At 46.4% G+C, this 23,034-nt stretch overlaps 1 protein-coding gene across 1 annotated transcript; it reads right to left on the reverse strand.

The window, feature by feature from the left end:
• Window positions 1–1,081: 1,081 nt before the first annotated feature.
• On the reverse strand, window positions 1,082–21,748 carry LOC114784444 (poly(ADP-ribose) glycohydrolase). The gene is made up of 17 exons (XM_028969853.1): window positions 21,676–21,748; window positions 20,169–20,539; window positions 19,109–19,271; window positions 18,878–19,000; window positions 18,725–18,799; window positions 18,372–18,443; window positions 15,585–15,677; window positions 14,244–14,398; window positions 11,447–11,526; window positions 11,294–11,354; window positions 11,127–11,202; window positions 9,619–9,766; window positions 5,208–5,286; window positions 4,819–4,927; window positions 3,188–3,293; window positions 2,182–2,310; window positions 1,082–1,813 (listed from the first exon to the last, which is right to left on the reverse strand). The coding sequence occupies exons 3-17, from the start codon at window positions 19,115–19,117 to the stop codon at window positions 1,686–1,688; spliced, it is 1,443 nt and encodes a 480-aa protein (XP_028825686.1). The 5' UTR covers window positions 19,118–19,271; window positions 20,169–20,539; window positions 21,676–21,748; the 3' UTR covers window positions 1,082–1,685.
• Between the last annotated feature and the right edge of the window lie 1,286 nt (window positions 21,749–23,034).

Here is a 23,034-nt window from a genome sequence, read left to right on the forward strand (position 1 = left end):
AAATGCTATATACTGGGCAGCCTGTATTTTTCCTAGTATTGAGTAATAAAAGAATACATTTCAGGTTCAGAAAGTAAAAATCCAGTCCAAAATTCCTCTGAATAACGGGCACCTCTTGGGAGAACAACCATAAATAAAATCATTATGAAAAATTTTGATTGTTTTTCATGTCCAGGATTGACATTCATTCCAGGACATACTTCGAATACGCGGCTGATTTTCATAAATGTTTATTTATATATGCAGAATTGTGATGGGCATGACGGCACGCTGTCAGCTTCTGGGTAAATACTGCGCTGTGACTGGCTGAAAGAGGCACGGGCGGTTCAGCTGACATTTGACCGGCGTTGAAAAATGTCACTCCCGATAAGAATGTTCATATCTGATGGTTTTAGAGAGGGGATGGGGGAACAGAGAAGCACTTCCTGTGGCAGGTGATGTGTGAAAGGTCATGCTCAAATTGGGGTGCAGGTGACTATGATCCAGCCTTCCCCGCAGGCCCCTGGGGGGGTGGCAGTGAGCATCACACGCGTCCTTTTGAAATCAGCCAGGCACAAAGGCAGGGATGCCACCCAAGCCAGTGCCCTGCCGCCAGTCAATACCCGGCACAGTGGGAAGGTGCCACTTTCATCCCCGCAAAGGGTATAACCCAGCTGTTCTATCAACGCAAGACACGAAACACACTTACATGTTCTGTGGGAATGCTGTGTGGTGCACGAGGAAAAACCCGAAGGCCCTCACCAGCCACGTCTCTTATAAACGATTGTAGATTAACGTAAAAAAAAGATTTTAGTGGAATATTCGCATATGAAGAGCCTCACGGGGAAAAAATAAGGACCAAAGTCGATTCTGATGAATTAAGCCCAATACGAAGCTGAAAGTGAAATGTCCTCCGCTTTCAACCCTTCCCCTGAGGGCTGCGGGACGCAGTGTGTGGGGACGGTCCCTCTGCGGCGCGGTCCGCTGCCTTGCCCGCTAGAGCCGGTGTGGTGCCCCACACTTACATAAAAGTTACGACAGGAAGTGAAGAAGCCACTAATCAATATGAGGACGATATTAAGGAAGACTTTACAAGACGGAACCAATCAAAACCCTTTTGTTTTATTATACAAATCACAAAATCAAATTACAAACCGTTAATCTTTTAAAAAATAAGAAGAGACTATTCTGAAAGACAGAGCTATTACAAGAAATCTACGCAAATTAAAAAAGTTAGTGCAAAAAACTCATTCATGCACTATTCTCTCTTTTTAGACTGATTATGGAAAACCGTGATGGGGAAACATTATTGGGGCTTTATTGGTCTCTTTAACCCTTTTGACAAACAGAACATAGAAATGCTACAAATCCTCAAAATGGTAGCCAAAGATCTATTAAATCAATATCTACGCCCTGGCTGTGTGCATAAGAAGAAAAAAAAGAGAGGTTCCTTGTGTTTCTCATATCAAGCATTATTAATAACCGTCCCTTTACCAGACCAATTCAGTTAAGGCAACGGAGCAGAAATGGAGGGAAGAAGCAACAGCGGCCATCGTGGACCCCAGTCAGACAGCGGCGCAGCACGAATTGCACCGATAGTGCAATATAGTGAATATGCTCTTTAAGTAAAGGGAAAAAAAAAGCAGTTTTGGAGCAGTGGGATTGTATTTGGCAGACAAAGAGCAGCTGAGAGGTCAGTACACTTCCTATGGGGATGAAGAATCTCCCAGAATCCTCTCTGACAGGAAGTGGTAGAGGCTGATTTCAGGTCGGCGGCTGGTGCAGGGTCTGCACTCACTGAAGTAGTACTCCTCCAGGAGAGAATACACAGCACCTGAACACACAGACACACACACACACACACACACACACACACAAACCATCAGCACAACCAAGAACCAGTATAATGGAATCTGAACCATTAGAGCATTTTATTGTCATTTCTGCAGGGGGTGCAACAGAACGTTATTCATGCTCTAATGTTCTTTCGTCCGGCAGTGATAAGAAATGCAACAATCAGATAGAGAAAGATAATGTTTGTAAAGGTCACTCAGTATTGGGTTTGGCCAAAACTGACCATTCGCTTAGTAAAATATTATTGGTGGTTTCTAATTTCCTTGGCAACAGGCAACACCAATCTAGAAAGATGGGCTGTTAAACAGTTGGATGGATGGCTGGAAGTGTGTGTTGAGCGTCTCTTACCCACAGTCATGTCGCTGTTTGTCAGGAGGGTGTGGATGTTGTGGACGTCTCTCATGAGTGACCCGTCACCAAAGGTGAAGTAGGCTATGTCTCTCCCGGCTTCCGCTGCAGCCAGCATCTGCAGGACGGCTGGGGGAACGTTCCGGAAACGTCAAAAGATCCACAACAGACAGACATATACTGAATGCATTTTCGCTCAGATGAAACTGATTCAGAGCCACCCTACTACTAGGGAGGTTGTGTCCCTGAGCAAGACACTTAACCCTCCATGGGGACAGTCCCTGTAACTACTGATTGCAAGTTACTCTGGATAAGGGCCGTAAATGTAAATAGTGAGGAAGTAAAAGTGCTGATTAACAGGTTCTGCGCCTCAGTAATGAGACACACACATTCGTTCGCTCACAAACCCCCACACGCTGGCGGCAGGACACATCGCAGGAGTTTCAATCCCTTCTCCTGTGATGGCAGGTACAGCGGCGAGGAGGGCAGCGTTGGGCCTGTCAGCGCTGCGGCGCTCTAATTAACTCCCGCCGTCCACTTCCTAATCGCCTCTCCGGGCACTCCGGCTAATTGTCGGAGCGCCGTACCTGAACCGGGGCTGAGAGGCAGCGGGTCAAAATATCCAAGCTTAAAGCAGGAATCTATGCCGAGGGAAACCAGGACTGTAATCGTTTCTTCCCGTTTCGTTACCCCAGAGCGAGAAATCCCACTAACCTAATAACATGCCTTACGTTACTGGTTACTGTGTTTATTATCCGAGGCATTCACACACCACGCTGATTTACTGCAACAGCGATCCGGTTTCAGTAGGAAAAATAACTAATACTTCCGACTGTACGAATGTTGTTACACTCCACGACAGGCTGCCCTGTAGCCGTAGCAGATCAATCGCGCTATTAATGGAGAATGTGAGAGGTGTCAGAGGATCAATAGGACGGCCGGAGAGGAAATGGCCGGGAGATGGTAGAACTGGTTTGATACGTAGTACGGGGGGGGGCTGTCGTACCCTTTAACCGAGCGTCTCCTCCAAACACGCCGCAGCCCCAGTTTCCGGTGGCAACGGCGGTGAGTTGGTCCCTCGGAACGCCGGGCCTCACAAAGCCGCAGAACGCCTGGAAAAAAAAAGCAAGCATCGATTAAGACGCCGGGTTCTTGCACACAGACAAGCAAAGCCACAGACATGAAAAACGACGGCAGAGATCACAGGGTTTGCGGTTGAGCTTTGAAAAATTGAATTGAGAGTGCACAGTAGAAATGGAATTGGAATTAGACTTGTATGCGTTTGAAGGTAAACTGAATAGAAAACAGACTTGAATTCGAAAAAAGATCATTTGTGGTGTTTTATGCATACTTGACATGCGTGCGTGCATTTGATGAATGTTCACTTCACAAATTACTGTAGTAAAAGGTGAAATATGGAATTTGACTGTCCCAGACAGAATTGTTTAGTGTTCATAAATTCAGGAAGATTCATATCCTATGAAATAAATGAATCACATGAATGAACGTTATTAAAAACTGTAATACTGTACTTGGCATCAACATATACTGGTATCAAATAGCATTCAGGAATCTGTGAGAATTGAACGGAATCGCAGCTCCAATTCAAATCCAATCCCGTTTCCAACAGACCTTGTTGAATTCTAATTCCATGTAGGAAATCAAACAAAATCCACTTGAGTGGGCAGCATCTACCAGCCTCACAAAAGCTGATCACTGACATGTTTCAACGTGTACTTTATAAAGAAAAAGAACAGAAAAGGACAACGGAAGAGTGAGAATAGTCAACAGCAACGTCTTGATTTGGGAAGATTTGATTTTTTTTGTCCGTACCTGCTTTCCATATCATGGCTCATGAGTAGGAAGTAATCAAAATGTGCGCTGGTAATAAAAAGCCAGCAGCTTGAAAACATAACAATAAAAACTCATCATCTTATCATCATTAAAACTCCTTATAGACACTGCGAGTTCACAAAAAAAAAAGGGCGAATATCATCCGGGGCTTTCTGTTCTTTCTTTACGTGCAGCTCCGATCTGCTCAGCTTCTTAGAGGCTTAACTCCAGCAATGCATGTGACAGCGCGGCTATAATAACCACGCACACCTCGGTATATGTATCAGTATAATGGGCGTCGTGCAGCGGCTGTAAACACCCTTCCAGGATTTATGTTTATTCGCTGTCCGACAGTAAAAGCAATTAAACCATCACGCGTCAGATTTGAGCTTAAGTACCAATTAGATTGTGTGGCGTAGCGCGGCGGCCCTGCGAGAGTCGCGATGCGCCCGTCTACGCGAGATCAAAGCGCCACATCAAAGAGCCGCCGCCCGTCCCACTTCCAGCCTTATTAATAAAACAGGGGCTGGGGTGCCTGTGTCCGCAAACCCGCTTCACGTGACGCGCACAAAGAAACGGCTAAATGAGCAGAGCGCTTTTTATTCCTCAGATCTCCATTCGGCGTGGATGTTGGTCCTGTGATGGAATTTTCATTTTGAACTTTTTCTCTTCACTGCTTCACTGCAGTGCTTTCATACAGAATTCTTGTATTTCCACAGCACACAAAGGAAGTGATTGAGAAACAATGAAGAATGAAATGATACTGCAGGCAATGAGGCTTTTCGTCTTCGCTCTTCTACCCACCTTGTTCAGCTCTCGGGTCATTCTTTCCGGCCGGAACTGTTCCAGGAAGCTCCGGAACCTCAGGGCATCGATAGCAACAATTTCTGTGCACCGCCGCTGCCACTGGTCACTAAAAGGGACAAAAACGGTGAAATTTAGCCCCTCGTGCTCCTCCACCACACCACACCTCACAACATAGAGCATTTTTAAATTGTGACATTTCAACAACATTTATCAAATAAAAAAGATTTTAATGTAGAATTAATGTACCAAAACTCATCTACATCATGTCATGTATTATTATATTAAATCATAATGAAGAATATAATACATTCATTGGCATATCATTTAGCCCAGGTTACTAATGACAAGATTAAAAGAAGGAATAAAATCTGTGGAGCAGCTGTCACCTGGGTGTCTTGTCGTCATGGTCACCGCCCCATTTATACGTCTCAGCGTATCCTGTGTATTTACTGTACTGTTCCGTACCTGTGTAACAAACACACACTCTCTATATTTATTATAATATATATGAACGTCTACAAATTCAAATGCAGTGACTCGATACACACATACACACACAGTCCTGTAAATCACTGTGTGCTAAACTTAAACTACAATGGTTTGTCCCCAGACAGGGGAAGGTCAACTTATTACCCCCCTACGAAGATGAGATGAAGAACAGTACACCCTCACGAGAGACCTTCCAGGGGAGAACAAGAGTTTGTGTACACACACACACACACACACACACACACACACACACACACACACACACACACACACACACACACACACACTGTTTATTAAGGCTCATTACGAACAGTTGAGGTCCTTCACACTGGTTGATTAGGGTCATTAGTGTCACTATTAGATACAAAACACACACAGCTAATTATTTCTTTATCAAATAGAGCTATTTTTTATCAAATGAGTATGGAAGGCAGCACGAAGACTCGACTTGGTCATACATTTTAACAAGAAACAGGAATTGCATTTTTTTGCAAAAAAAAGCCTGTGATACACCTTGATGGCCATGATTGGCCATCTTGACCTTTGACATGCAAGGTCATGAAAGATGTCATGGTAACCATGTCGAAAGACAAAAACAACACTGCACGCGACACTATTTTTGGTTCAAAAGCACAGCGGAAAAGAACCCAGCCGACAGGACAAACACCAAATTACGGAGGGTCACTTCGGAAGAACACTTCCTCCCCTGCTAATCAGACGATCAGTCGATACAATCGGCCTCAACCCCAGCCTTATCTCCAGTTCGGCCAGAGGAGCTCAAGTCAAATCTAATTGCCTGCCCGGGGACTGATAGTGCTACTCCTGAACAACGATACGAAGCATCCTTCAAACCCAAATCCCGGAGAGCGTTAGAATGATTAAAAAAAAACTCCCTTTTCATCTGAATTAAGACCCCTGGCCATGGGGACGCCAAAGTTAAAAAGTGTTCTAAAAAAAAAAAAACAAATGAATCCTGGGTTTGGTTCTGTGGCCATATAGTGAACATTCGAAATAATAGTAACAGTAAATAATAATTTATTGTTCAAAATATGATTTTTCTTAGATGCTCTCTGGACATTGTCCATGTTCTTTCAACTTATGAGGACACCGGGACAAATTGCGAGTAGGAAAACGATTCAAACGGTTCTGCATTTTTAGAAGATCTCAATACAAAACACAAGACGAATCTGATGTAGACATCGGTGAAACGGTGAAGGTCACATGTGTGGATTTTCACGTCCCCTCAATTCCTCGGAAACAGAAAATAAAGCTGTTTAAAGGACGCGTTGATTCATGTGTAAATATGAGTGGACAGAATTTGCGGCGCCACCTTGCTGATTCAACGCCTTCCAATTTGTGCCGGAAAGCCCGGTGGACGTGGAAAAGAAAGGTCAGGGACGGAGTTTCACCACAAGAAGCGTCCAACACAAAGGGGCTTCTCTCAGGAGACGTCACTGTTGTAACCCTAATGTCACCACGTCTATAAAAGTAGTTTCATCGAATAAAGGTGGAACTACCGAATCCCGAGAAGACGGGACATCGGCCGTCCCGGTCACGTTCTTCTGAGCTCGGGAACGCCGCCGGTGACTCATCCCCATTCCCGTTTCCCTTTATCCTATTTATATTTCTGGCTGACCCTCACCGGCAGCCAGAAGACAAGCAATCAAGCGTAATTCAATTAGGCGGCGTTTTAGAAAGGGGCGGGGAGATCCATTAGGCCCCCCCTCCCATGTGGAGCGAAATCGCCGGGAGGATCTGATTTAGCGGCGTGGTCCTCGAGACGCGGGCGCACGCAGGCAACAGTAAACGTTGCGGCGCTTTAATAAGGATGATGGAACGGCCCAGTGCATTAGCCGGGCAGGTCTCGGGCAGGTCTTCCTGCCGTAATGAATTGTGGGCCGTGGTAATAAAGTTAAGTAGTGTAAGTGGACGGGGGCCGAGGCGGCCAGCTGAAGGTGACACTCAGTCGGAGAGACGTTCGGCAAGAGGGGAATACTGATAAGGCGGCCAAGGAGACCATCCTCGCCAACGTCTGTCCGGAGACCTTCCGCTCAACTCATCTCACGCGAGTATTAACTAACAAAGATGTTGAAGTATATTCAACATCAGCAATATGATTCCTTTACATTTTTTACAGCATTTACCAGACGCCCTTATCCAGAGTGACTTACAATCAGTAGTTACAGGGACAGTCCCCCTGGACAATTTAGGGTTAAGTGTCTTGCTCAGGGACACAATGGTAGTAAGTGGGATTTGAACCCGGGTCTTCTGGTTCATAGGCGAGTGTGTTACCCACTGGGCTACTACCACCCAACATCACAACATCAAAATTTTACATTTACATTCACGGCATTTGGCAGACGCCCTTATCCAGAGAGACTTACAACGTGCTTTCAAGTTACCATCGATGAAGAGATCGATTCCGGTTCACTAGGACCCCAACTATGAATACAATCTTTTTATTCACTCTGTTGTAGATTCTGTACACAAAAAAAAAATCATATTCAACTTACTATATAATTATTTCCTTCCCAATTTCTGTTTTTTTTTTTAGCCTTTGTCAATGTTAACAGACTCATAGTACTGCAACTGGTATTTCAACAATTCTGGCTCTTATCCACCAAACTGCACATATGGTCATAACATCTTCAACATGACACACACAGGGGAACAGTGGAGAAAACTGGAGAACATCTGCACCTCCTCGACTGGCCATGCTGTAAAATTCTAATTTCATTTTTCACATACACAGTCATACACGGTATGACATGCAGTGAAATGCTTTAGCGACTGCTATAGACCTCAACATTGCAAATATTGCAAGTATTCAGGTGAACCAATATGCAAATATTGCTAACATAACTATTATGTTTTTGAACATAAAATATGTGTAACAGGTAGGGTGAAGGTGTGCAAATGTGTAAAGTGAATGTAAAGTGAAAATTAGGTTCAGCATAATTAATTGTTCAGATTTAAGCTATATAAAACGTAGCTAAACGTAGCTATGCTAGCCCTTTCACCGCTAGAAGCAAATGGAGATAGCCTTTCCATGTCATTTATATTTTGACCTATGACATTCGGAAGAGTTGATCTACAGCCTGAAACTGGCACATCTACATTTACAGCATTTATTAGAAGCCATTATCCAGAGCGACTTACAATCAGTAGTTACAGGGACAGTCCCCCCCCTGGAGACACTCAGGTTTAAGTGTCTTGCTCAGGGACCCGATGGTAGTAAGTGGGATTTGAACCTGGGTCTTCTGGTTCATAGGCGAAACTTTTGGTATGTGAACCTCCCTCTAGTGGATATATTCTTAACATAGATGCCAAACGGCGTAGACAAGCGCGTGGACGGTGTCGGTTGAAACATACATACTTAATTGGTGAATATAAAAGCAGTGACTTTGAGTGAAAGTTAACGGTCTGATAACGTTGAAATTTTTAACTGTAACTGGTCCAATGGTGAATCGGAGGTAAAAATGCAACGTTTGATGCGGTTTTATTCCCCCCGTAACATGGGGAAAAGTGTAGGTACAGCTCCGAGTGTGTCTGTGTGTGTGTGTGTGGACTACACGCTGAGTGGTGACTGATGAACATCAGCCTTCACAGCAGGTGTGACTGTAAAAAGCAGCCTGCAGTGACAGACCTTTCTGAATCAAACCAATCAAGAAAAGTCCTCAGAACAACAACAAAAAAATAAAAAGAACTCAAGGGAGAGCTCGATTTATCCAGATGGCAGTGAACTTTACAAGTCCGCACAACTACCTTCATCTAGGCTGTCCTGTGAGGTTCAACTACTAAACAATCCCAAACCAGTTCTTGGATTCTCCTTCTGAAGGTGAATTTGGCTTCTGTTCATGTGGGTCTGGAAGCATCAGAACCCCCAATGTCAGAAAGAACACCCCTAAATACAGCCAGTCTCTACAAATCCCACTGAGACCACCAACCCCCTGGATCCATAATCACTTTCAACTGGTCATAACCATTGTACCACCTTATTGTTGCACAAAGGTTACAGACAAACGCTAATTCAACTCTTCTGTATTCTAATTTGGCTGGACCAGAAGCTGGGATTTCAATACAGGGAGTGTGAAAGTTTATCATTGTGAAGCACCTGGTCACACGAAACGTGTCCTCTGCTTTTAACCATCACCCTTGGTGAGCAGCGGGCAGCCGTGAAAGGTGTCCGGGGAGCATTGTGTGGGGACGGTGCTTTGCTCAGTGGCACCTTGGCTTTTGGTGGATTAGAAGCTGCAACTGCTAGGTCGCCAATGCTTGAGATTGTGTGTGGATGGATGGGTGCCACACCTGTGATGATGAGGCACTCATCGGGCTCCAGCGCTTCGGTGAAGAGGCGAGAGACGATGAGCTCTGGGTTGATCAGGAAGCGGATCTCCTCCTGAACCAGGCCGCAGTCGGTCACTCCTCCACCCACAAACCTGTTCGCAAAGTCCACCTGAGGAACATTTCAAACCCCATGACTACACACGTTCTGAAATATGTTTACAATAGAAAATACTACCAAAAGTACAGCCATAGCCTAATACAATATTATTTCCTATTTATTCTAGGAATAAACCAGTTTTAGGTGTACTAAAACATTTAACATTAAGAACCGAAAAATTCTGACATGAAAAGCTATGAATCAATAGGATGCATTGTCGACACTAACACAAGAAAGGTCAATTCTGTATTGATCGGAACGTAAAAAGGACAGAGGTCAACAGCGTTCTTCCATTAACCGTTTAACCAGGAACGGAGACTTGGTGAAGTTTTTAAAAACTTCCGGTCACTGGCGCCTCCCGCTCCCAGAGAGGGTCGGCGGGCGGGGCAGCGTGTGGCTCCGGGCTACGTGTGGAGGGACGCTGGAGAGCTCCTTTCACCCAGGCTGACAGGCCGTCATGGGCAAGCCGACAAACCCCCTCCCCACCCAAACAGGCGGCTATGCAGCCCCTCAGCTGTCATTCCGGACAACCACGCTCAAGCACACAAAAATTAACACTACACTGCATAAAACGTCTTACCACACGCATAGCTGGCAGGGTTTCTGTGGGTTCAAGGTGCCAAATTTAAGACCCTGTACTGGGACAGTCAACAACATTTGTTCGAGGGCCAGTTTTGCCTCAGCAGACAATATTAATTGTATTTTATCTTATTATATTATTATTTCCTTCCCAATTTTTTAGCCTTTGTCAATGTTAACAGACTCATATTACCTGTACTACTGCAAGCCAGTAGAGGGCGACTGAGATATTTTCGGCTTGTACTATTTGTGAGTCATTTCCAGCCGTGGTTTTTGATACGGTCCCCATGGGGTCCCAGTATTTGGGCACAGTTTTCTAAATGTCCCATTTGAGGGACACTTAAAGAGACATAATAAAGGATCATCTCTCTCTTCTATTGCCCTCCATTTGCAAGGTGCGCCTGCTGCTTGCCCCGGAGCGAGGAGACGGGGCGCGGCCGCCGGGCGGTCGGAGCTGCATGTGATAACCAGCTCGGGGGGAGGGGCTTGCACCAGGCACCAAACGGGCTAGGACCGCCCCAGATCATTTCCATGCGCGCGCTGCACTTAGTAAACCCGAAAGTGGGGCTACAGTATTTTTAACACATTTAAACTATGGACATAAGAATTACTAGAATTTTTTTTTAGAATTTAACCCTAACCCTTTTTAAGAAACCCTGAGTTTGAGAAATTCCAATCACATTTCTAGCGGAAAAAAATTTATAAGAGAAAAATGCACTAAAAGTCTTTTCTTGATTTTGCTGCAATGGTACAGAGTATTTTACAATATTCCAATTTTTTTTAGATGCTGTACCTGCAGCATCCCGTAACCCTGGTCTTCGATGGTCCCCTCGCACGTTATGTGCAGATTCGTCAGTTTAGCTGTGGACCTGAAGCACAACAGGAAGTGAAAACCGCTCAGTGAGTTCTGTTTATTACACTCAACATCTTAATAAAGTTGTCAGTGTAAGGACCGCCCACCTGCTCCAGGACGGGACTGTGGACAGACTTTGGCGGGTAAATGTCACCAGTCCGGTGGGTCCTTAAACAGAGGCAGCCATTTAGTTCGTTCAACAATTTGCCCACCTCCTTCAAAAAAAGAAAAAGTAAAGCAAAGTGGAGACGTGGTCTTACGCTTCTCTGTGACCTTTCGGAAATACCACAGCAGGGTCTTCAGCTTCTCCACCTTCCTGGGAGAGGAGCCCTCAAAGAGCCTGGAGAAAGAGAGGCAACATTTTTAACATTTAACACCGAGCGAACGATGAAACCGTAACAGGGCTGCAATTACAGCTTCATATTCTTCAGTGAGTGGAGGTGGGAGTCCCATCGTGAAATTTCATTCCGGCATTCAACTCAGACCTGCATAAATGTAACAGTGGGAACTACATAGTCAATAAAAATATAAAACTATACACACATCTATATCTATATATATATACACACACACACATCAGTTCTAAAACCGCAAACTTTTTATGATGAGTAAATCATCCGAAAATAGTTACGGCCAGCATGAAGCAGGCCTATTTAACACAGGAAGCTATTTCACCCGTATATGAATATTACTAATACGGAGTAGTCGTTCATGGACCACAGAACCAAGGGGTGAGAACATTCCACAAAAGGGATGCATTCAAAGCATTTCTACAGTTATGCCTTTGGGCTATATTTTTGTGACACTGTATTTAAAATATGGGGTATAAAAAAAGATTGCTGGTTATCTGTATGTTTATATATATATAAAGAAAAGGGGAGGAGTCTGAATGGCATGATTGAGTGCTTTCACACTCCCTACTTCCTCATTCTGGAGGATTGAAACCCCCCGCCTGTCACATGCCCTGGTGTAGCGCAGCACCCATCTCCTTCTTTTCTCCTCATAATACTCCTTGTGCACGTGGAGTCATGTCTTCTTTCGACCAAGACCAACATGCTCACGTAAAATGTCTAATAATAAATGCTGATAACGGTCATTGACGCCGGCATTCCTGCATTTTTTTTTTATCCTGTTCCCTCATTAGGTCTCTGATTTACTTCTAGTTGACACTGGAGTGGATAGGAACAGCAGACGAGCCTCGGGCGTGGCATCCCACCGGAGCATTCAAGTCCGAGAGAGAAAAAGCAGCTGCGGACCGAGAGGCAGGCTCAAGACGCGCCCGCGGGATACATTAACCCGCCGCCCGACTCTTCCCCTCTGCCGGTCCTGAGTGACGCAACTAAGAGCTGGGCGCGATGTCCATGCAGGCTGTCGGCGAATCAAAAGCCTGCGCCAACGAACGCCCAGCAGGCTCGGCGTGCCATTACCATCAGGCGGACCACGGAGTAACAACGAGGAAGAGCCCTTCGGGGCAGAAGGGAGCTCATTCATCTCAGTCCACTCTGGCTTTCAACGCCACTCTACCGCCACTGCCGCCGCAAGATGACCGCTGGCCCGAAAGGAAGTGGGGCTGAGTGTTGTAGGGAGGGCCGCGTTGGGTTATTGCATTAAAAAAAAAAAAAATTCATCACAAACTAGAGCAGCATAAATCTTTTCATGCATGCTTTAGAAAGTTCAGAAAAATCAGAATTAAATGTGCAAAAATAAAATAAATAAATATCTAAAACTAGCACTCCAACCCATAGAAATAGTTATAGAAAGAGTTATGCACACATAGAAATAAATCATCTCTAAGGATAAATTGCGGAAAATATATATAATTTTTTTATATATACATACATAAGTTTTAAATATAATTTTATTTTTAATTTCACAATTCGCATATATTTCCATTATATTCACACAAACGAATGCAAAACAAGGCACGTATCGAAACACAGATGTAACTCCAGGAACTAAAAAGCTTCATTTTCGGACATAAAGAACAAAGCGAAGTGACGAGAACACGCCACGATGCCAAGTTTTATCCTTCAGGATGCAGAAAACCCCGCCCTGCGCCGCGCTGTCAGGGCTCCCCATCAGAATCGATGTTAATTGGATTCCCGCGTCCACTTAGCTGATCAGGCCCGGGCCGGCATGGCGAAGTGCAGTCCTGCAGCAGGCACGCCAACGCTCTCCCCCCCTTTAACAAATTACTGCGGCTGGGTATCGCATTACATTAATTCTATAACGTCGATCAGTCTCGTGCAAAGGCAGCCGCCGAGAAGAGCGGGCAAACAAATAAAACGAGAAAGGAAGCTCTATTTGTGGCACGAGACTTCTCAAGGGCAACGAGGCTGATTAAAATACCGCAGTCGGCTCTTTTTGCCCATTTACTTGTTTGGTTGGGTATTTCCACGAATGGATTGATGAAGTGTCTGTATACCATGACATTGGGTGCTGGTACCTAGGGGTGCACCGGTACCACGAGTACGAGAGCTTTAGTCATATAATTTAACAAAACAAGGGACTAGTTTGGAATTAAGAACATTTATTTAAAATGAAAAGCGTGCTGTATACCCCACACATGCGCTATAGCCTGGCTGGTGTGTGAGCCACGGTACGGTTTTGGCGTGAAACTCTCGTCTTTAACCACCGGAGGGTTATGAACATGGAGGAGACACAGGAATCCCACATTTTCTACCTCCGAGAGTGGCTGGTCACTCAATTTTTTTGTTTTGTTGTCATCATTCACTTTAAAAATGTCCCGTCTTGCCTTCTCTGAGCTGGAGGCGGGGCCTGGGGGCGGTCACTCGGCGCCTGTGATGAACCCCTTACACGTCGATCAAACATAGACATTTCTCAGACCGTGGTATCGGGGGACTTTTCATGAGTACGAGTACTTTAAAAAAATGTGGTATCCAGGCCGATACCAGATACCGGCATCGGTGCATCCCTACTGGAACCTATAAAAACACAACTTCCCAGTTTTACGCTTCATTCTGGTGACAAAAACATGTACGTCGACGATCAGATTTGCGTTTTTTTTGTTAGGCTAGGCCGAAGGGCAGCGGTCACCTGCAGAAGTTGATGTCCGGGTAGTTGGAGTACTCGGACTTGCGGGAGTTGCGCCGGGGGAAGGTGCAGAAGAAGGCGTTGGCCAACAGACAAGCGATCTGCTCCTGGGAGAACGTCACCGAGTGATTCCTGTCCGCCTTCAGGAGGGGGATTGGCTTGAGGGCAGGAGGGGGGAGAAATGCATTTCAAAAAGCATGGATGGACGGAGGTCAAAACCATTAACTCCTTAACAAGACTCCTTAAGGAGATTCATGTAATTGGCAGCGTTGATTCTGGGCCCTCTGGGATCCTCTAATCAGGAGTCATCATTATCCTCAAGGATCCTGATTCCCCGAATCCCCAATTGGACCATTTCACACCGGTCATCCATATACATCTGAGAGTGCTCATTCCAATTATTCTTCTGATTACCTTATCCATGGTAAATTAATTAACCTCATTAACTTAATCTTAAAAAGGGAAATCATCTGATTCAACACAAACTTCGTGCATAGTAATAATAAAAAAAAAAGTATCAAGTATGTCTTAATTGGAGATCGCCCCCTTGTGGTCTCCACAAGTTCTGTTGCAGAGACATCAGCACGCCAACCGGCTACCAGATAAGTTTAAAACTGTGAAGCTTTTTTTCCAAATAAAAACACGTTCTTGTGACCATTCGCAGCAGTGTTTTCTTTACCCCCCATGACCTTTGTTACGTGAATAGCACCTTGGTTTCGCCTACAGGCCCCATTCGTACTGGCCGAGCGCAGATTTCAACGGGCCACGTCTTCGTTTGGGTTCCTCAATTTTCACCCTCATTAAGCCTCAGTTAGCCGGAATCCTGTTGCCTGTTCTCGAGTCCCCCCCCCCGTCGTGCTAACGGAGATTCGTGAAGCAAAAATTCAAAGGCGGCATGTTGCTCGTCTCATCCCAAGGGCAGAGAGAGGCAAACAAATCAATATTTATGTGTCTCTTTAAACCGGGTTCTTAATTAATGTGCACTGCGTTGGCACAGAGTTTCTGGTCCTTTCCCAAATTCCAACATTTCCCTGGGTGATTTTAGTGAGGTATTAGATAAAAGCAGCCAAACTGGGGGGGGGGGGGGGATCACTGCTGGAACGGGCGGCAAAGGGGGATAAAAATACAAGCGCCGCATGAAACCGGAGCGCTCCGGGCAGCCGGCGGAACCGCGTCGTTCATCGTAACCCTCGAGGGGGGGGGGCAGACCAGCGGCGGATTCTCTTGCAGCCTGACCGATTCACTCGGTAACGAGGTATCTCAGGTCCATCATCAAACGGTGACTGTTGCCCTCGACAACGAGTCAGGGCTCCGTGCGATTGGAGCGGGCGGAGTTTATCTTACCTGCGCGAGGAGCTCGGGAGCCCTCAGTGCTAACTGGGCCATGTCTGGCAGCAGGGTCCCGAGCAGATGCCGAGCCTCGTCCGGCTCCAGGTTCTGCAGAGGGAGAGCAAAATGAGGGCGTGGGTTTGTTGGCCCGTCTCCTCTGAGGTGCCCTACAGCTGTTCTCAGGCAGACGGCAGGCCGCGCCCACACAGATGGAAGCGCTCGGGCTCGTCGGCACTTAATGTGGACCTTCCAAACAAGAATCTGTTATTTTCCTCTTTGGAACCTAATTAATACACGGGGCAGTGGTGGCCAAGCGGTTAAGGAAGCGGCCCCGTAATCAGAAGGTTGCCGGTTCGAATCCCGATCTGCCAAGGTGCCACTGAGGTGCCACTGAGCAAAAGCACCGTCCCCACACACTGCTCCCCGGGCGCCTGTCATGGCTGCCCACTGCTCACTCAGGGTGATGGGTTAAATGCAGAGGACAAATTTCACTGTGTGCACCGTGTGCTGTGCTGTTGTGTATCACATGTGACTATCACTTCCCTTTTTTTTTTTTTTTTTTTATAAAAGACGGGGACCATTCAGCAGGGTCCAGACACTGGGTAACACAGCATGTGTCAAATATACATGGAGTTTATGACCAAACACTCAAATCCGCACATATAGTTTATCATCGATATAAACATATTTATAACCCACGTCCGCCGATGTTTTTCCAAGGTCAGTGGGCCGTCAGCCCTGATTAAATGGGCTCCCTGGAACAGATGCAAATGAGAAGAAAGAGGAAGAACGGCACGTTCCATCCAGCGACCGGCACTCCGTAAACGTCCATACGTCTTTCTTCCAAAAGCCGTCATTAAGTAATGGCCGGGCTGACATCATTAACCGCTTTCGCCGGCTCGCAAATGAAAGACGACTTTTGACAAGAGCGGATCGAATTTCAGCTGAGGTTAGCATGGCCCCGCGGGCGCTAAATAAAAAGGTCCGGCAGCGCATCGAATCAGGGCCGCGCGGAACAGCGCCATACGTCACATCAAAACTGACAAAGTAATCAAGCATGAGTGGGAGGGGCAGGGGGACGGGCGGAGTGCAGATTTACCGCCGCCGTCCCGTCCCCTCGGCGACAATGAAAGGTGTAGACAGTAAAAAATAAATAAATAAATAAATAAATCGAACGGGTTCCGCGCTCCGGCCATAAACAGAGCCGTAAGAAGAACAGCGGGAAAAGGAGCCGAGGCAGAGCTCCGGAGCGGGAGACATGAATATTCAACGAGGCCGGCCTTCCAACGTCTCCCTCTAGCCGTCAATCACAGCCATCGCACCTCCACTTCACTGGCAGACACCCGGAGAGGAGCAGGGAATACAGGAGAGACGAGAGAAGACAAGACAAAAACGGATGGATATTATCTCCTGGCGTGGGTGCGGCATGAATCGAAATAAAATATTCAACGGCTGAAGTTCAGAAACAAATTTATTTATTTATTGTTTCGTTTTTATTGACATTCTGTACATCCGTCTTAAGTATTAAAATCACGAAGTATCAACACGAATGTCTGTTTTCCAGAAATACAGGAACGTTTTTTTAAATCTTTTCCGACTGAGCTGACTTCCGATATTCGACCATTGGCCATTTTTCGAACGGCCTTTAATTCTCAGCTACCGGTGAATATAAACACCGGACAGGTGGTGTAGGCCTTCGTACTTATGACGGTTGTAATTATCGTTTAAGAATTTAATTATGCCAACACCGGACATGTCTTTATTGAATTGGGGGGGAACCCACGCTGGAATTAACCGAGTTTGCCCGAGACCATTAGAAATTAGGAAGCAATTAGTAGGTCTAGATAACGATAACTGGATTGGGAACAGCCGATTTTATGCCATTCAGTTTTAAGCCCTGGTGGCCACTTACGCACCCCCCCCCTCCACTGCCTCCGAGGGGGGGGTGAGTATAAAAGAAAAACCCCAGCGAGAGGGGTTATTAAAACACTGTGACATTTATCAGCGGCTGACACGCTCATTTCAGGGAACCGCTTCGGCCCAAAAAAAAAAAACCCACGCTCCGCGCTTTACCCCCCCGCCTCCCAGACGCCCCAAAGACCCGTTAAGGAACGGGGGCGCAGTTTCCAGGGAAAGCCAATTAGACCTGAAGAGGTTTATGACCTTTTTAAACATTTTCATTGCAGGCGTTACAGGAAAAGCGTTCGGCTCCGGGTCGGTGATCGTTGAACGTGATTCATTTGAATCAATAGAGAGCCGCGGCTTGAGAGAAGATTAAGAACGGACGAACCCGAGCCTCTGTTTAAAGGGTCAGCCGCAAAAAAAAAAGAAGAAATTTGTCATTCAGCGTAGAGGGAGAGGTATGACGCGAGGTATATACTGAACGTGATTTATGTTCCTGTGCAAAAAAAAAAAAGAAAAATGGCAACCATAAAAGGCCACCTTTCTGGAAAAGAGCTTAAATCGATGCCGAAACCGATTTATGAATGAATTCATCAGCCTAAACGGACACGCCGAGCCGGTAGAGGAGCGGGAGCGGGTGACTTCTGACAGGCTGACGAGCGCGACCTTTTAGCGGTTTAACTTTACGCCGCATTTACATGGCTGCAGGGGTAACAGAGAGCTCAATTATGAAGCCATTTCTCGGTCTCGCTTCCCTGAACAAAAAATTATTAATTAATGGAATCGTTGATGCCGACTCACTAACCACTGAAGTTGCAGTAAACATCACACCGACAGGCAAATTTATAGTAAAATGACTGACAGGTACTGACAAATTGAAAAAAATAAAGCATGGCCTACCTTCACAAGTGAATGCAAGGCGGTAAAATCCCACCTCTTGGCCTGAGATGCGTTATACGTCAGAATCACCTCCTTAAAAAGACGTTCACTTTTACTGGTCAAAAACTTTACACCGTATTTCACAGACGGCGAACAGTCCTGGACCCCATAATTTAATTCTGGGACTGTATTTGATGTGTTGGCGCCATCTGCTGCCTGAAGCATGCAACGGCAGCAAACAACAAAGTGTGTTGCAGGGGTCATGATCATCTGGAATTCATCTGGTGTTTGAGGAATAAAAGGCATTAAGGGTTCCATGTACCTCTAATTTCAAGTGTATAACAAAATGTGTAACAATAAGAACACAATGTCACCTTGATGTCAGAAGAGTTCTGAAAGCCACTTTTCAAGGCGCTCTCAATGAGTGTCCATCGGCTCTGCACTCCATCCTGAAAAATGAGCCAGTCGTGAGGCTCCACGGCGGGTTTCTTTGTGCGTGTGTACGTGTACGTGCGCGTGCTCATTACCTCGGTGCTGCCCGGAAAAAGGTTCTTGACCGAACAGGGCATCTTCACGTGAGCATCATCCCAGGCATCCCTCGGATTGCCGGGATACGGAACCTGGGCCCGCCCTGCCCGCAACAGGTCGGTCTGAAACGTTGCGAGAGGCAAGTCAGTCAGTTTAAAAAAAAAAAATAAAAAAATGTACCTGTCAATCATGTAGTTCATCTTCTGACACCGGATTGAAAGAGGTCTCACCCTGATCATGACGGTGTGGCTGTCGGAGGAGCTCAGCGGCGACAGCACGGGCCCGCAGTCAGGCGTCCGCTTCAGCTCGCCGATCGGGGTCCCCAGCCACGTCACCTTACTGCGTGGAGGGTCATCGCCGCTTCCCCGGTAGACGCGTTCTTGTCCCTTTTCACTGACCCACGCGGAGATAAGCAGAGCGAAGAGCATCAACTAAAGCAAACTACATTCAAACTTTAAGAAAGGGGCAAAAAGAAACCTTTTACAACGATGCTTTCGGTAAAGTTGAGTTCTGTGTTTGACGGTCGTTTGCGGATTTTCCCAGAAATCCCTACGTTCAACAAAGTCATGAACGTCTGTCAATTTACACACGCAAGTTGGGTTTTTTGCCGCAGCCGATGAAGTTGCCAAAATGCTAACTAATTCAGCCGCTCGTCCAAATTTTGGCGATATGCGACATTTCAAAATAAAAGTTCCCGATGGGAAAAAAACGGAACGATCTCGTTTACATTCAGTAACGTGCCATTCAGCTCGGGGTCAAACTACACGTTTACGTCCGTGCACATCGTGCACTTCCCCGCTTGTGACCTCTGTGGATAATAGGGTTAGGGGTTTTATTTTGAAACGTTGTGTACGTACGGCGCGGCTGTATTATAATGCGTTTTCACTGTTTAATCGGCTACAGCGATCGAACAACCAACGTGTGTAATGTAAGAAAGTGGGGACTTCTAGGTTTTTGTTTTCGTGAAAAATCCAGCAAAGCTCTATGGACGTCTAGCGCTCCACAAGGGTGGTAGTGGCCTAGTGGGTAACACACTCGCCTGTGAACCAGAAGACCCAGGTTCAAACCCCACTTACTACCATTGTGTCCCTGAGCAAGACACCAAACCCTGAGTCCCTGTCCCTGTCACAACTGATTGTAAGTCGCTCTGGATAAGGGCGTCTGGTAAATGCTGTAAATGTAAAATGGCAGCTTTACTGGTTACACAGGAACCACAGCACCGCACATTGAACATTTCATACAAAAGAAAAACATTCAAATCAAATCAAAACGGCATTAAACAGCACATACCTTGTTGCCGATCCAGGTTTGCAGAAGTAGTCGGTAATTTCGGACCGTGGTAGGATGCCTCCTGTCCCCTGTGGCCTGGCCGATGGTCACTGTTCGGGTTCCCTGCATCGCCGCCATCCTCCTCCTCCTCAGACAGGTTGTTCTGGGCCTCCGCGACCGGATCTTCGGGGTTGCCGGGGCCGGTGGGACGATCCACGTCATCGTCTTGCGCTGCTTCCTGGCTCTCGGTGGATAAGTTGGGCCTCTTCACTACCCAGCAGTCCAGGGAGCCGCGCGACTGCTGCGCCGCCGGGTAGCTTCGGCGCCCTTTGATGGAGCTGTTCCTGTTTTCTCCGAGGGACTTCTGCTCGGCCGCTGGTTCGTCCACCGGCCTGTCAGAATTCACTCCTGGTCACTTGCAGAACAGGATCGTCACCGCACGTGTGTACGTACACTAGGGACGTGTGTCGGCAAGAATCTCACAATACGATATATTGTGATATTGTACGTACTGCGATATTCTACAATTAATTGAAAATGTAAAAAAACAGATGCTGTGATTGGTTTTATCACGTTTCATCACTGTAATTTTAAGTGGCCGGCCGTACAGCGCCATCTAATTACGCCCTTATCCAGAGCGACTTACAATCAGTAGTTACAGGGACAGTCGCCCCCTGGAGCAATTTAGGGTTAAGTGTCTTGCTAAAGTTTTTTAAAGTGTAGTGATTGTCACATGTGATACAGCACACGGTGCACACAGTGAAATTTGTCCTCTGCATTTAACCCATCACCCTGAGTGAGCAGTGGGCTGGGCAGCCATGACAGGCGCCCGGGGAGCAGTGTGTGGGGACGGTGCTTTGCTCAGTGGCACCTCAGCGGCACCTTGGCAGATCGGGATTTGAACCGGCAACCTTCTGATTATGGGGCCGCTTCCTTAACCGCTAGGCCACCACTGCCCCAGCTCGGGGACAGAATGGTAGTAAGTAGGATTTTAACCTGGGTCTTCTGGCTCATAGGCGAGTGTGTTACCCACCAGGCTACTAGCACCCATCTACAGGCGTGCAGGTCTCCGCTGACCTCGCTAATGAAGATGCTCGACAGCACCATCCGGTGGACCAAATGTGTATTTTAAAAAATCGTCGATATAGTGAATTTAAAGTGAAGTGATTGTCACAGGAGATACACATCAGCACAGCACACGGTGCACACAGTGAAATACGTCCTCTGCATTTAACCCATCACCCTGAATGAGCAGTGGGCAGCCATGACAGGCGCCCGGGGAGCAGTGTGTGGGGACGGTGCTTTGCTCAGTGGCACCTCAGTGTTACATTGGCAGATCGGGATTCGAACCGGCAACCTTCTGATTACGGGGCCGCTTCCTTAACCGCTTGGCCACCACTGCCCCATATATGACGGCCCTGTAAGCGATGCAACATCGCCACGTAAAATATCGCGATAATCGCCGTTTTCTAACACCCCTAGTGTACACACATAAAGACAGCTGAACAACAACACGGGCGTTTGTTACCTTTCTTTAGTGTCTGTGCAGCTGTCCATTTTAGCAAAACTCACATGGGCACACGTGTCTTTCGCCTTTCCTTAAAAAAAAAAAAAAGAAAAAAAGAGTCAACTAAAAAGCACGACTTTAAAGAATTCATCGAATTGAGACGAGAACCGTGAGAAGAAGCAGCGTGCCTTGGTCAGGGCGGCCGTCCCCCTCCGCAGCTTCAAGCCTCGGTCTCTTCCTGAGCGGCTCACTGTCGGACAAGGCGGTCATGCTTTAAAAAGAGCGAAAAGATTGAGGAGACACGCCCGAAGAGCCGCTTTTAAAGCCATGCGCCATCACTCACAAGACGAGGTGCGTCGACACGAACGCCGCGACGGGACGAAGGGATCGGCGCCAAAAACCGCGCTTGGCCGCCGGCGTTCTGAACAGTCGCAGCACACGCCTGGCGGCGGCCATGCAACCGGGCGTTCGAAGCGGCGGCCACCCTTTACCCAACTATAACCGCGTAAACTGTCACGGCGCACAAAGGACAAGGAGGTTGCGTGAGAACCGCAAGGACCGTGCGACAACACCGGCGCCGCCGAGCTTAGTGCTTCCGGTTCGGGTGACAGGCCAACGCTGGAAAAAAAACAAAACAAAAGTCTTCTACGTTTTGTTAGGTTTTACGATGTAGCGTTGCGAATTATTATTATTGTATAATAGCAATAAAAATAATTTTAAATAAAAAAAACTTTTGATCAATACGCCCATGAACTGCATAGTTGATGATGCTGCGTTCTACCACGCAAAACTTTTATTCTAAAATTTGCCCAGTGACCGGAAACCATTTCCATTTTTCGAGCCTATATAATTCGAGCGGCGATTTAAGGAGCTGTGAAATGAGAATCGTGAGAATGTCGTGGATCCGGACATTCGAGGAAGTATACATCGAGCATTTAAAAATGTTTAATCCGCTTTTCCCGAAAAGGACAGCAGCACCAACTGCTGGAGCGTGGGAATTTTTAACAAAATGATGATTGATCGAGGATAAATAATAAGAGCAGAGCAGGTAGTTCACACACAAAAAGGCGACCTCAGCTAGCCAATTTTGCGAACCAGTTGAAATACATTCATTTTGTCATCTTCACGACATACTATTACAACAACGTTATGTTAACTGGGTTTTTAGCAGCCCAGAGTGAGTGACTTTATTTATGGAATAAATACCATATCTATTGCTTGATGGAAACAATGCGCAATGTTGTGAGGTGGACTTCAAAGTGAAGTCCTCTGTCTGAAAATCTACACATGATGACCACAAATGTACATATAAACTCTGGCGGTGCATCTAATGCTGAAAAACAGCTTATGATGGCATTATGATGGCTCTCACCATATGCA

Source organism: Denticeps clupeoides, chromosome 2, assembly GCF_900700375.1.
Source record: "Denticeps clupeoides chromosome 2, fDenClu1.1, whole genome shotgun sequence".
Taxonomy (NCBI): domain Eukaryota; kingdom Metazoa; phylum Chordata; class Actinopteri; order Clupeiformes; family Denticipitidae; genus Denticeps; species Denticeps clupeoides.

Coding starts and splice junctions, on each gene's coding strand:
- LOC114784444 (XM_028969853.1), bottom strand. Junction 11,203..11,293: donor ACAGTCCCGTCCTGGAGCAG/GTGGGCGGTCCT, acceptor GTTGTGCTTCAG/GTCCACAGCTAAACTGACGA. Junction 5,287..9,618: donor TGAGTGCCTCATCATCACAG/GTGTGGCACCCA, acceptor TTTGTTACACAG/GTACGGAACAGTACAGTAAA.